The 15,307-nt window shown below is 42.3% G+C and overlaps 1 protein-coding gene across 1 annotated transcript in view; it reads left to right on the forward strand.

Moving 5' to 3' along the window:
- Positions 1 to 15,307, forward strand: part of arb2a (ARB2 cotranscriptional regulator A) — a 163,308-nt gene that overhangs the window by 97,347 nt on the left and 50,654 nt on the right. The window contains exons 9-10 of the mRNA XM_085425261.1: positions 2,543 to 2,659; positions 13,557 to 13,641. Coding sequence (XP_085281387.1) covers positions 2,543 to 2,659; positions 13,557 to 13,641 — 202 coding nt within the window. The remainder of the gene's footprint in view (positions 1 to 2,542; positions 2,660 to 13,556; positions 13,642 to 15,307) is intronic.

Here is a 15,307-nt window from a genome sequence, read left to right on the forward strand (position 1 = left end):
AACCTATTACCCCAAGTGTTACCACAGCCAAGTGCATGTGTGGAGGCATTGCGGCAATGAGAGCTGTCAGAATGAGTGATTGATATAGGCACTGGTGAGAGATGGAGTTCTTTGCTCCTTAATCTTCGGTTGAGGGAAGCAGACTTTGTTTGGTGAGATTTCCTAATTTGTTTGCACTCCTACTTTTAGCAAATTTACAACAAAGTGAATGTCTTTGAGTAGCAAATGATAGAGAAACTTAAACAAAAAAAAAGGCTAAGAAAAATAAAAGACTTTTTTTGTTGTTGATTTTCATATCATTAAAAATTAGGATGACAGGTAGGCTCTGCCTACCACAACGGAAATAAAAGCAACCGAATACTGTATATTCATTTTAAAAGGTAATTTTAGGATTCTAACAAGTTCTCTTTAACCCTTTGAGGTCTAAGTTGCCATTAGTTTGGTAGTTAGTTATCATTAGATGTCCTCAGCACTAATCCTCACTTTAACATTGGGCAGTCCCAATATGTCATTTTTGTTTTTATTAATGTTCTTTTTTCCATGGCAATTAAGGAACAAAGAAAAAAAATCAAACCTCACCCACATCAAAAACTATATACATATTTTTCAGCTATGGCATGCTTCTCATGTCCTCTCTTATTTCGTAAGTACTTTAGAAGTAAAGTAAATGACATGCTGAAGTACTTTAAACAAAGTTAGGCTTACAAAACAAAAGCCTATTTGACACACTGACAAATGTTTGGTTTTACTTACAGTTCTCCTACAGTTCCTACAGTTTTAATATACCAGCGATGTCAACTAAACCTTACCTATATAGAGTATGTTTAAGTTTTCCTTTCAAAAGAAATACATGTTGGAATCATTGTTTTACAGTAACAATAGTAGCAAGCAGAGACTCATTTGTCTGTCCACCTGGGCATTTGAAAAGATGCTGAGATTTCTGCCCAGGCTTGGGCAATGCTCTCGACTAGGTTGAAGTCACATGCTCAGTGTTTTCCATGGGCAGTCAATCCACTCTTGTTTTCTGGTCTAAACTGGTAGTCCTTTCACTCAGGAAAGGGCCCATTTGGCTAGCACCAGAAAACAAGGCCCTGACTGACACCTCCAATTTTAAAAGGTTGACTTTGCAGCTCCCATGGGCCCAGTTCTGCCAGAGGAAAGCTTTTCAGCCAAGCAAGGATGAGGAGGGATTACAGTGAGGAGTGTGTATCAGTGTGTATGTTTTCGTATGATTCTCTGTGAATGAACCTATATGTCTGGACAATGTCTGTCCTTTTAAACTCTAAAGTTGTGTACTTTTTTTTATTAAGTATGCTCAAGTGTGTACCTCACCTGTCAGGCTGCTTTATTCTTCTCTGATAGTGAAAATGTTCCTTTGGTAGCCTTATCAGGTAGATGATATGAGTCTTTTGTGCCTTAATAGATCCATTTATCTCTATATACTTTAATTTGGCTAGGTATGGGAGGATGTATTCAAATGCCTAATCTCATTTATTGCATAGCCAGCCAGAGCTGCTCTCTTTGATAGCTCCACCTTTAGACAAACATTCATCTCCTTGTCCCATTTTAAACCTCTATGCCCATTAAAAACATGGCTTCATACCTGTGGCTCAAGCCAGTTTTGGTTTAATACCTTTGGGCTTTTATAGGCAAATATTTATCCAGCACAAGTCCCAACTAATGCCTTATATTCTAAACTCTTCCCTCAGCCTTAACCTCACCACTTCTTGGCATGTAGCCATAAACACCTAGCAGTCCACGACACTTTCTAAATTTACTGCTTCCTCAGAGGTACTATGCCGATCCCTTAGTTCAGTCTCTTTCTCAGCTTCTCTAAATGTATAAAGTAAGTGATTGTTAACCTATTGTTGCAAGTCCTGTTCTCTATTCTGTCCTTTTTATCTTAAAGTTGAGTGAAGCGGCTCGTTCCCAAGGCTTGGCTGTAGTACTCCTTGGGGTAGCACCAGCGGTGTGGGAAGTCTATTGTAGTGCGGTAACAAGTCCTTTGTGTGACATTTTCCTTGGCATTGACATTCAGAGGGGAATAGGAAGACGGGCCTACGAACACCACATTCTCTGTGACATGTGAAGGGAAAGGGTATTAAGAATGGGGACCAAGGTATCTGAACGTGCGCAGGAAAGGACATTTGCACAGAACGTGACAAGGACACACTATGGTGGAGCAGTGCTCTTTCATATTTCACTTTACAACATTATGCTCTATACATGAGGTTGAATCAGTATCCTTGGGTTACAAAATTGTCCACTGGGCTATTGATGTCACCAAGAAATATGCATTCAGTGCACTCTAAGAAGTAGGCAGTTGGGCCTAGTATTCATAAATATATATTTGGTTTGTCTAATAAAATGCATTTGTTTAGATGTATGATTTTCAAAATGCAGGTGTTTATTATTCAAAAGAGTTTATGACTCTTATAATATTCCTCTTTCTCGAGCAAATATTTCCTCCTCAGCACGAATGACGGTGTTATTAACATGCTGGATGTGTGACTAACACAAGCTTTATTTGTTTTTATTGCAGATGAATCAGAGGGAATTAGAGGTGAAAAACAAAGTATGTGCCGTGGCTCTGACTGATTCCGCTCACAACATCTGGCTACAGGAGACCACAAAGAGCACACAGGACTGGATGCAGGAGGTGAAATAACGGCACAAGCTCGAATACACAATCACGTTTTAAAAGCAGCGATATTATGTGCAGGGATCATGCCAATGATGACTCCCGTCATGATAATGTTCTGACCTGTGAGAATGCTAAGTACTGATTGCTCAGTTATTACTAATTACTAATCAGTAAAGATGGATTGAACTACAATAATTTTCAACACGGCGTTTATTTTGGTTGCAGCTATGCACCTTTAAGTTTCAGGATTGATTTGTGGTAGTTTTTGTACAGTACAGTAGTCCAGAACCACATTTTGCTGTGATAACAGTCACACAAAAAGCACACACAACCAGGCACATAAACACGCAAACCCAGTGTGGTGGGGCGTGGTCTGCGGTGCAGTGCGGACGCACCTGCACGGCATCCGCAATCATGCCCGCCGTGTTAAAACACAGGGACTCAGGGGTTGGTGGTTGTTGTGGTGGTGTGGAAAAATGGTAAATAAAGATGGCTCAAAACACGGGTCTGTGGTCCCGCCGTGCCTTAATTCCACCATGCCCAGACTCACAGGTGAAAAACAATTGCATCTAATCTATTGTAGATAGAAACAAAGATGCTCCAAAATTTACAGTAGTCCATCCATGATTTTTCATCTCATGTAAATTGTATACCGTACAGTTTGTCTGTATAACCCTACTGACCTACACAGGTATCCTTGAGTAACAGCAAACCTAAGATGCCATGGAGAACCATTGTTTGCATGTTGTCCTTTTTTCTTTAGGTCTTCACTTTTTCCCTGGGTGCATGTCAAGGAATAACTGAGACAGTTAACCCTCGCTGGTGCATGCGTATGAAGCTAGGCGGATGAAGTATCTGTAAGAATGCGTGCATTTGTTCATGTGTGTGGGATAGAATGCACGTGCACATGTGCATTTGTGTTAGCTTCATTTTAGCATTTGCCCTTTCTAGTGTGACCTCTGTGCCATATGCATCACCTGGGCTCACTCAGTATGCACATACAGATGAGATAACATCCAAGACCAAAGCTGCTGGAGAGCCAGAGATGCAAATGTCATACGCTCACACAACCATTCACACACAAACGCACACATCACATACCATACTTTCATTTGTATTACATCCTCTATCCATATCCCTTGCCTTTTGTTTTTGCTATCTCTGTCATCTCCAAATCTATGTGTGTGTGTGTGTGTGTGTGTGTGTGTGTGTGTGTGTGTGTGTGTGTGTGGTTCACGTATTTATGTATGTTGGTTTGATTGGTGGGGATTCAAGGTTGCACTGCCTCCCCTTTCTTTCATGTTGTTTGGCATTTCCTATTTTTGATTCTTTTAAGGGACGTGTAGGACACCACATAATTGGCATGTTAAGTAATTTTTCTGTTTGGAATGATTAAACAGAACAATACACCTGAAAAACGACGAAAATATCCAACTGTAGTTTTTCGTTGATTTAGAGAGGAACCCACTTAATTAAAAGGGAACAGGCAGACTGATGCTTTGGTTTGCTCTTTAAAATGCAACAACTACAACAAAAATGTGGGAGAAACGTACATCTACAGATTTCACACACATTATTTCACCTGCCTCTGTTCCTTATAGTTTTAACTGTTAAACTTAGCAATAGAGATTTATTGCTAATTAATTCTACCACTGTACTCTACGTCTGTCATTCTAAGGAAGAATGTTGTATGTACAGTGACTTCATAAAAACGTTGGTTACAGTCTTTTTGAATGCTAACCATATAGCTTTGGGTTCTACTGTTGCACAGTTTTGCTAATAATTGGCTTAAAATGAAGATGTGTTTGGGTGTGTGTGTGTGTGTACATATATATATATATATATATATATATATATATATATATAAATACCCAGCACGCCCCTGCGGGCGGTTTATCCTTCAAGCTCGGGTCCTCTACCAGAGGCCTGGGAGCTTGAGGGTCCTGCGCAGTATCTTAGCTGTTCCCAGGACTGCGCTCTTCTGGACAGAGATCTCCGATGTTATTCCCGGGATCTGCTGGAGCCACTCGCCTAGCTTGGGAGTCACCGCACCTAGTGCTCCGATTACCACGGGGACCACCATTACCTTCACCCTCCACATCCTCTCGAGCTCTTCTCTGAGCCCTTGGTATTTCTCCAGCTTCTCGTGTTCCTTCTTCCTGATGTTGCTGTCATTCGGAACCGCTACATCGATCACTACGGCCGTCTTCTTCTGTTTGTCTACCACCACTATGTCCGGTTGGTTAGCCACCACCATTTTGTCCGTCTGTATCTGGAAGTCCCACAGGATCTTAGCTCGGTCATTCTCCATCACCCTTGGGGGCATCTCCCATTTTGACCCCGGGACTTCCAGATTATACTCGGCACAGATGTTCCTGTACACTATTTCCACTTGGTTATGGCGTTCCATGTATGCCTTGCCGGCTAGCATCTTACACCCTGCTGTTATGTGCTGGATTGTCTCTGGAGCATCTTCACACAGCCTGCACCTGGGGTCTTGCCTGGTGTGATAGACCCCAGCCTCTATGGATCTTGTGCTTAGTGCTTGTTCCTGTGCTGCCATGATTAGTGCTTCTGTGCTGTCTTTCAGTCCAGCTTTGTCCAGCCACTGGTAGGATTTCTGGATATCAGCCACCTTCTCAATCTTCCGGTGGTACATACCATGCCGGGGCCTGTCCTTCCATGATGGTTCCTCGCCTTCCTCCACTTTCTTGGTTTTCTGCTGCCTGAGGTATTCACTGAGCACACTGTCAGTTGGGGCCATCTTCGTGATGTATTCATGGATGTTCCTTGTCTCATCCTGGACTGTGGTGCTGACACTCACCAGTCCCCGGCCCTCTTCCTTCCGCTTAGCGTACAGCCTCAGGGTGCTGGACTTGGGGTGAAACCCTCCATGCATGGTAAGGAGCTTTCTTGTCTTGATGTCAGTGGCTTCTATCTCCTCCTTTGGCCAGCCTATTACCCCAGCAGGGTACCTGATCATGGGCAGGGCGTAGGTGTTGATAGCCCAGATCTTGTTCTTACCGTTCAGCTGACTCTTCAGGACTTGCCTGACCCTTTGCAGGTACTTGGTGGTTGCAGCTTTCCTAGCGGCCTCTTCATGGTTCCCATTTGCCTGCGGGATCCCCAAGTACTTGTAACTGTATGTTCCGATGTTATTGCTGTATATCCTGGTGGTGTGGATCAGTGAATCGATGTCTCGTTCACTCTTGGCATACAGCTTGATGTCATCCATGTACAGGAGGTGGCTGACAATTGCTCCATTCCGTAGTCGGTATCCGTAGCCAGTCTTGTCAATTATCTCACTGAGGGGGTTCAGGCCTATGCAGAACAGCAGTGGGGACAGAGCATCTCCTTGGTAGATCCCGCACTTGATGGTGACTTGTGCTATGGGCTTGAGGTTGGCCTCCAGTGTTGTCCGCCACATCCCCATTGAGTTCCTGATGAAGGCTCTCAGGGTCCTGTTGATCTTATATAGTTCTAGGCATTCCAGGATCCAGGTGTGGGGCATTGAGTCATAGGCCTTCTTGTAATCAATCCAGGCAGTGCACAGGTTGGTCAGTCTGGAGAACAGCTGGTTTATTCTCTTGCCTTCTATCTCTCTGGTGTACCTCCTCAAGCGGCTGGCCAAGGCTGTGAGTCGTTGCTTGGCAGTTTCCAAGGCCTCAGGTATGGACAGCTTCCTGTACTTCTTAGGCACCTTCTTCATAAGAAAAGTTGATAAAATAAATAAAAAATTATGTATTGTTCGATACATATGCGTACCGAACCGAAAGCACTGTATCGAACGGTTCAATATCGATACGAGTATCGTTGCACCCCTATATACACAGTGGGGCAAAAAAGTATTTAGTCAGCCACCGATTGTGCAAGTTCCCCCACCTAAAATGATGACAGAGGTCAGTAATTTGCACCAGAGGTACACTTCAACTGTGAGAGACAGAATGTGAAAAAAAAAAATCCATGAATCCACATGGTAGGATTTGTAAAGAATTTATTCGTAAATCAGGGTGGAAAATAAGTATTTGGTCACCTCAAACAAGGAAAATCTCTGGCTCTCACAGACCTGTAACGTCTTCTGTAAGAAGCTTTTCTGTCCCCCACTCGTTACCTGTATGAATGGCACCTGTTTGAACTCATCATCTGTATAAAAGACACCTGTCCACAGCCTCAAACAGTCAGACTCCAAACTCCGCCATGGCCAAGACCAAAGAGCTTTCGAAGGACACCAGGAAAAGTATTGTAGACCTGCACCAGACTGGGAAGAGTGAATCTACAATAGGCAAGCATCTTGGTGTGAAAAAATCAACTGTGGGAGCAATCATCAGAAAATGGAAGACATACAAGACCACTGATAATCTCCCTCGATCTGGGGCTCCACGCAAGATCTCATCCCGTGGGGTCAAAATGATCATGAGAACGGTGAGCAAAGATCCCAGAACCACACGGGGGGACCTGGTGAATGACCTGCAGAGAGCTGGGACCAAAGTAACAAAGGTCACCATCAGTAACACACTACAACGGCAGGGAATCAAATCCCGCAGTGCCAGACGTGTTCCGCTGCTGAAGCCAGTGCATGTCCAGGCCCGTCTGAAGTTTGCCAGAGAGCACATGGATGATACAGCAGAGGATTGGGAGAATGTCATGTGGTCAGATGAAACCAAAGTAGAACTTTTTGGTATAAACTCAACTCGTCGTGTTTGGAGGAAGAAGAATACTGAGTTGCATCCCAAGAACACCATACCTACTGTGAAGCATGGGGGTGGAAACATCATGCTATGGGGCTGTTTTTCTGCCAAGGGGACAGGACGACTGATCCGTGTTAAGGACAGAATGAATGGGGCCATGTATCGTGAGATTTTGAGCCAAAACCTCCTTCCATCAGTGAGAACTTTGAAGATGAAACGAGGCTGGGTCTTCCAACATGACAATGATCCAAAACACACCGCCCGGGCAACAAAGGAGTGGCTCCGTAAGAAGCATTTGAAAGTCCTGGAGTGGCCTAGCCAGTCTCCAGACCTCAACCCCATAGAAAATCTGTGGCGGGAGTTGAAAGTCCGTGTTGCTCGGCGACAGCCCCAAAACATCACTGCTCTCGAGAAGATCTGCATGGAGGAATGGGCCAAAATACCAGCTACTGTGTGTGCAAACCTGGTAAAGACCTATAGTAAACGTTTGACCTCTGTTATTGCCAACAAAGGTTATGTTACAAAGTATTGAGTTGTATTTTTGTTATTGACCAAATACTTATTTTCCACCCTGATTTACGAATAAATTCTTTACAAATCCTACCATGTGGATTCATGGATTTTTTTTTCACATTCTGTCTCTCACAGTTGAAGTGTACCTCTGGTGCAAATTACTGACCTCTGTCATCATTTTAGGTGGGGGAACTTGCACAATCGGTGGCTGACTAAATACTTTTTTGCCCCACTGTATATATATATATATATATATATATATATATATATATATATATATATATATATATATATATATATATATATATATATATATATATATAAGGACATTTTTATAAGTAACCCATCTGTTTCATTGCACACTAATGTATGGGCAGCTCATCATAGAAGGTTAGCTAGCACTGAACCTCACTAATGCCCTGTTTGGTGAATAAAGATGGATGCCAATACAAGTGGATGTATGTGAGTTTGGGACACCCCAGCCGTGTTCTTTTCTCCTCGGACAGTGGTAATTCTCTTCTTTTGAGGTTCAAGAGGTCAGTGGATGGTGAGATGGAGTGATGAAACGGGTGAAAGAGAGAAGATAGGATTTAGAGATCAGCGCCTGCTGAGCCAGGTTGTATAGACCAGATGGGTCAGACAAGGGGGAACTGACGTCACAGCAAGGAAACCAAATAGTGAGTGAAGGTGAGATTAAAAAAAAGATGGGGTAGGCCAGAGCAAAGATAGAAAGACTCATCTACTGACTGAGACAGAAAAAAATATACAAAGAAACAGAGTATGAGAAACATTCAATTATTTAAATCCTGTTGACTGCCACTGAGAAAGCACAGTGTAGAGCTGTGGAAAGAGAAAAAAACACAGGTACTGTGTGAATGGAGTGAATACAGATGCAGAAGGAGGATGAAGAGATATATGTGGAGGTAGATGAGTAGCATAGTGAGGAGAAGTGAGTGAGAGAGAGAAATCCAAATGATGGTGTACAGCTGGCAGCCTGTCACAATCTCCAAGGTGTCTCCTGTCACTGTGCTGGCCTGCTGTCACACTCTAGTGGCCTGCCCAGAGCACGCACACACACACAGACACACACGCATATGCACACACATTCAGAGTACACTATGGTCATGAATAAACCATCCTAATCCATAGAGATTATTCAAGAACTGGGGGAGGTGGGTTAGAAACAGACACAGAGAGAGTGAGCAAAAATTGATACTCAGGACTACTTTCTGAGAAGTTAGGTAGCAGACTGTCATGTGTGTTATGGTTTAGGAGACTTTGTGCACTTGGTACAGAGTTTCTGTCATGGGACTCAGTTTGGTGTGCTTTCAGAATGAGAGGTGGAGATGCAGTTTTGCAACCGAGGTGGTATAGATGGTTGCATATATAGAAGGTTAGTCTCCCTCCCATCTGACACTCGGTCAGGACCCTTTGGCTCCACATTTTAATCCACTGGGTACCCTTTTAAAGTCATTGTATCAAAATGCCAAGTACTGTAATAGAAACCTAAATCCCTAAACGTCTGAAGTAGTTATCATGAGACCTTAGCCAAGAGCTCTCTGCACTTCACTGACACTGAACTCATCATTGCAGCAACAAGTAATATGATGGAAGGCTGAATCAACTGATAAGTTTGTCTTTAAACATGAGAGTGTATCTGAATGCAAACCCGTATAGTTTCGTTGCCTAAAATTGACAAAACAGTGACCTTAATTAAACAGTAAGAATTATGCATAGGATATAAATACAGGTACAAGCTTCAGAATAAACTTCACTCTGAATGGTGCATGCATTATGAGGAAAAACAAGCTATTAACAAGTTTCTTTGGTAGCATGTCCTGTAAACATCTTCTGTTTTTTTTTTTAACTCTGGTAAGCTGCTTTGCTATTGTAACCATCTCTGCTAATACACATTTTACAATTAAAATACCCCATCTTCAGTTTTCTTGACTAGAGACAGGCATCTTTTAGTCACAATAAAATGTAACCTTTAAATTGTGACATCAGATTAAACATCTTTCACAGTTTGAGCATTTTACCAATAAATATGTGGGTAGTTGCTCACAACAGTCTTGCACACCACTGGAAAGTCTGCATTGATGCAGCTCTGGTGTTGAAGGCCATTATAAAGCACTCCTCTTTAAGGCGAATTGGTTTGTGGTAGCTACTAATGTGGTTAACCTTGCATGCAAATGCTCAAACGGAGTGGAAGTGTGTATGGAGACAAAACATCTACCAATATGTACCAAGTTGGCATGCGTACACACTGAGAATCCAGTGATTATATACAGTACCAGTCAAAGATATGGTATGTCCAAACATTTGACTGGTATTTGTTGCTAAATTTAGAATTTATTTGATAAACAGTTTAATTATCAATCCACATTATTACTAATAAAATAATAGAGTTTTATTTTTTTTATTCTGCATTTTGCACAGTAGGAAGTGGTCATAAGTAATAATAAACTTTATATAGCACATTTGCAAATCATCAAAAACTGTTTCACAGGAGAAACAGAAAAAGAAAGAATATCGTTCAGCACGACCAGTTTTGTGGTGGGTCAGTGATGATTTGGGGAGATATATCCTTGGAGGGACACACAGACCTCTACAGGCTAAGCTGACTGCCATCAGTAATAATAATAATGGATTGGATTTATATAGCGCTTTTCAAGGCACCCAAAGCGCTTTACAATGCCACTATTCATTCACTCTCACATTCACACACTGGTGGAGGCAAGCTACGGTTGTAGCCACAGCTGCCCTGGGGCAGACTGACAGAAGCGAGGCTGCCATATCGCGCCATCACCAGTAGGGTAAAGTAGGGTAAAGTGTCTTCCCCACGACACAACGACCAGGACAGAGAGCCCGGGGATCGAACCGGCGACCTTCCGGTTACAGATACGCTTCCCAACCCCCTGAGCTATGGTCGCCCCATGGCTCCATGAACTCTTAAACCCTCTATCAGAAATCTGTAAGTTGATCATTTTTATCTCCATCAAACAATGTGGCATCCTTTCATTCCTAACACATTACTAAGTCCATATCAATCTAAATATTCCAACTGGTAGTTGGCAAAGTTAAACTTCAAAAGATTTTCCCAAAGACTGGGCAAATGTGTATGTTCATAACCAGCATAAATCCAAGCATGCAAAGAAAAGCACATGCACAGAGTAGCAGAGGTTTGGGACAGCCAAATCTGTTTACATGTTTGTTTCTCTGTCTGCTTTTAGTTCAATGGCATCATTGATCGGTGGACGAGCTGCTTGAAGTGATGATGCTATGTGTCAGAGGCAGCCGATGTGATGTGCCATCCTTTTGTCATGTCGCCCTTCTCTAATCCCAGCCAGCAGGCCTTGCCTTTATGTGACTGCTGTTATGCCTGCGGTCTCCCACAGTACTGGGGCTTTGTGCTGTGTGTGTGTGCATTTATGCAAGAGTTTGTGTGCACATGTGTGTTGTTGCCTTGACAAATCTATTCAAACCTCAGCCTCCCTGCCTCCATTGGTGGTGGAGGTGTAGGGGAGGGAGGAGGGCCCTTTGAAAGACTCCCCTCCTTCCCTTCTCTCTAGCTGCCTTCAGCCCACTGCTCCACAGCCCAGCTGACATCTTCCTCCAGACAGACAGAATGAATTAAAGGAGATACAATGAGACACTTGATGTAGCAGTCAAGGAGCCCCACTGCTTCTGTGCTACTCTGCACCACTCTGCCCTCGAGCCCGGGCTCAGAGGAGAGCACATCTAGGGCAAACCAAAGGATCTAAAAATACACAATATGCCACTGTTTACCAAGATGACTTGTCATCTTCTCCCGAACACCAAGCCCTCCAGCCACCCCCCCTTCATCCCCTCTCATCTCTTGGCTGATCTTTCTTCAACCTCTTTGGCTACTTTTATTCTCTATGCTTTCCAGTGGCTAGCATTTTTTTTGATTGACAGGGCTAAAAATAAATGAAAAAGCACCAGAAATTCAGGCATTCCTACCATTTAAGAGACACATTCAGTGATTGACTACTTTGGTTCATATGTAATCCATTCTTAAGAAAAACAAACTTTATTTCAATAACAGACTTTTCTGTAAATTTCCCAAATGAATATTTGCTACGGATTTATATGTTCCAGATGTTTCATCATGATTATCTCTTGTAATGAATTTCTATATTTCTCTATAAGCTTGCAGTAAATAAATCACAATGTACCCTCACTGCAGTATATGTCAAGCATATGATGAGAGATTTGCTTTGCCCTAGCTGCGCAGACTTTTTTCAACAAAAATAAACAGCAAAGAGGACCTCAGTTTGGATTAGATGTATTCAGTGTCTCTGCTTCGATGCAGTTTTAATATTCGTACAGAAACCAGAGAACTTGTAAAGACTATAGAACAGAATATATATCCACAAAAGTAATGTATGTGCGTTTGGGTGATTGTGTTACGTAATTTAAATTGAAAGCATTTGCAGGGTTTGTCTGTTCTGTGAGTCTTGCTTTAGGTCTTTGGGAGTCGGCGTCACAGAGGGCAAAAATGCAAAAGCATCTGTGCGTCGGTGTGTGTGTGTGTATATTTTGAAGGGTTCACAACTCTACACATCTTCGTGGGAGACCCCTTGAAATGCAGTCACTGACCCACACACACAACCGCACGCGCGCACACAAGCACGTACAATACCGTAATGGCTGTCAGGGGGCCAGGGTGAAAGTAAACAAGGGCAGATAAGCAGTGATTCAGAAGGACACCAGCTGCACATTCTAATCTCTTTACATTTTCTCTTTCTTCTATTGAACTTTTATCTTATCTTGGGGGACGTCTTCTCTAAGCATTCCTTCTCAGCCTCCCTCTGTCTCTTTCTCCCTTTTCCCTTGTTTTTGTACCTACCTTACAAGCCACAGCATACCAATCCACATTGCAGAGTCAAAAGGGAAAACAAACTTTGATGCGCTGTCATCCGCTGACCCGGAGAATGAAAACTTACAGCACTGAAAACTTAAGTTGCCTTATTCTGAAGCATTGATACTTTTGATTAATGGTACATGGGGCTTAAGACCTTATATGTCTAAAATAACCTGCAGTGGTAGGTAGAAAAAAAAGGGAGTGCCAGACAGATAGGAAGATGAAGACAGCATAAAGAAAAAAAACGAATGAAGAGGTCTTCTCCTCTTTCTGACAGTAGAGTTGTCAACCACTGGGGTTGTGAGAGGAGTAGGGGTGTTTGCAGGGGGTTATGGGTCAGCAAGCTGGGCAGACACCCTCCCCCAGGGCACTCACTCATCCGCTGTGGTAGAAGGCCTCAGCTCTCCACCACAAACAAACGCCAAGCTGTCTGAGCAACATGTCACTGAGCTTTTAATTGCTTGTTCCTGTCTCTCCTTCTCTTCCCCCACCTTACTCATCTACACACACACAGAAACACACACACTTTCTTGCGTACTGTCTTTCTGTTTGTTTCCAACCGCTTTCGCTCCTTTTTCAGTGTTTGGTTAGATGCAGTTGAAACAAAATAAAAACACACACCCATTATTAACAAGATTAAAGACTTAAATTTTGTACCAAATACTTTCCTTTTATATCTTCATCTTTTACAATAGTTTTCTCTGTGTTTGTGGAAGTAATAGTGGAAGAAACTGCTTGCTACATATTCATTACTCTCCACATGTCATATTTAATTCTTTTGAATGTCAAAGAGTTTATTTGTTTTATTTTTCTCTTTCTAAAGCACTGTCGTAACTGGGTATCAAGTCCAGAGCCCTTGGACATACCACTGGAGCCTATGATGCCAGACTGCCCCAGAGTCTCTGCAGGTACCAAAACTGTCTGTCCAAAAATATAAACAGTATTTCTCAATGTCTGTGAATCACAGCATAATTGGGATCCCTTTCAGTTTTATTAGATTTTGCTCATTATAAGGCTGTTGAACATTGAAGTATTGGGAGGTTCCTGGTTAAAATTTGACACACGTTTGCGAGCAGGAAACTGGATTGTGCCAATGTTAGATAAGTCAAGCATATTTGTTTTTTTTAGTAACAGTTAAAAAAGAGGCATGGTTTCTCTGGGTGGTATAGTGAGGTGTACTGAGAAACTAGTGCATCGAGAGGGTTACAAACAACGATGCAATAATCTGTCCATTGATTTTAACACTTGTATATGTTGAAAGTCAGTTAAATATCTAGAAACCATAACCACAGATTATTTAGCATGAAAATTGAAGGTGGTTTTTTCGTTCTATATCATTGGTTTAAATATAATGTGGAACTGTCACAGAGGATGTAATAGTGCAGCTTGGTATTTCTTTTAATAAAAAGCAATAAGGACTCATGCAGACTAAAAATAAACTCCTCAGTATTTGTGTATTTTTTCCTTCAGTGATTTAAAGGAGTGGATCGGAATTCAGTCAGTTCAGAACGGTGTGTATTTAGCACATGTCCATGTTTGTGCGCATGTGTCTGGGTAATGGATACATCTTAAATCTTAGTAGAACAGATTGAGTGTCATTGTTAGACAAACTGTGGAACTGAAGCAGTGGAAGATTATCTTGAAACACAAATAGAGAGGTTGTATCAGCAGCACTGCAGAAATTTTGCTATCTGAGTTCATTTCTGTTTTCATCTTCTTTGTGACCCCCTCTTGCATTTTTTTTCATCATCCATTCTGTCTCCTATATTCATTAATCCTTTCCTGTGGTGTTTGGCTTCCTGTCCTTGTGCCCTCTCTGTGGTTGACTGGCCTTGATGATGTCACGTCCATCATGAGAATGTGTCCTTAATGTAGGATTAGGGATGAAAGCTGTAATCCTCAACATGACTGTTGATAAGAGATGATGATTGCAGTGTTGTTTGAAGAGTGACACACACACAGGCATGCTTGCACAGTCCCACACATATGAAAAAAAGAAGGAAAGTCAAGCCTTAAGCAGGAAGCAATATATCTGTCGCAGGTATTAAAAACACCTGTTTTTGCTTTGTTACAGTGTTACACACAAACATACTCGAACGGTCACGTTCTTAGCTCTTCCCTCATTTCCATCTTTGCTCGGGATGCTCTGCTTTGTGATTTTATTCTCTTCAAAGATCCTCCCTGACATCATGGTGAATGTATAGGTCATCTTACACATGCTCCACATGTCTGTGAATACATCTCTAGCACTCCTATCTCATCTCGGCCACTAAAACGGCATGTTCCACATGGAGCTGTGTGGGTGGGTGGCCTTAACATCTTCGAGTGAATCAGCTCCTTGAAATGTCATCTAGCCTTCAATACAAACCTCATGCTGTATTTCATGCTCAAATGTCAGTTTTTTACTTTGATGATTTATGTCTCTTCTGCTCCTTCTCCGTGACTGCTGTCGGTCAAAAGACAGCAACAGTTGTGCCAAAATATTGAGGTCACCTTTTGAAACTGTTGGCATGCCTAACAATATCTAAACACAGACTTGTTTGACACGGCGTCCATCCAAATGTATGCACTATT

This window comes from Rhamphochromis longiceps, linkage group LG12 (assembly GCF_057381845.1).
Source record: "Rhamphochromis longiceps isolate RC_006_pf linkage group LG12, R_longiceps_female_GT1.1, whole genome shotgun sequence".
NCBI lineage: Eukaryota > Metazoa > Chordata > Actinopteri > Cichliformes > Cichlidae > Rhamphochromis > Rhamphochromis longiceps.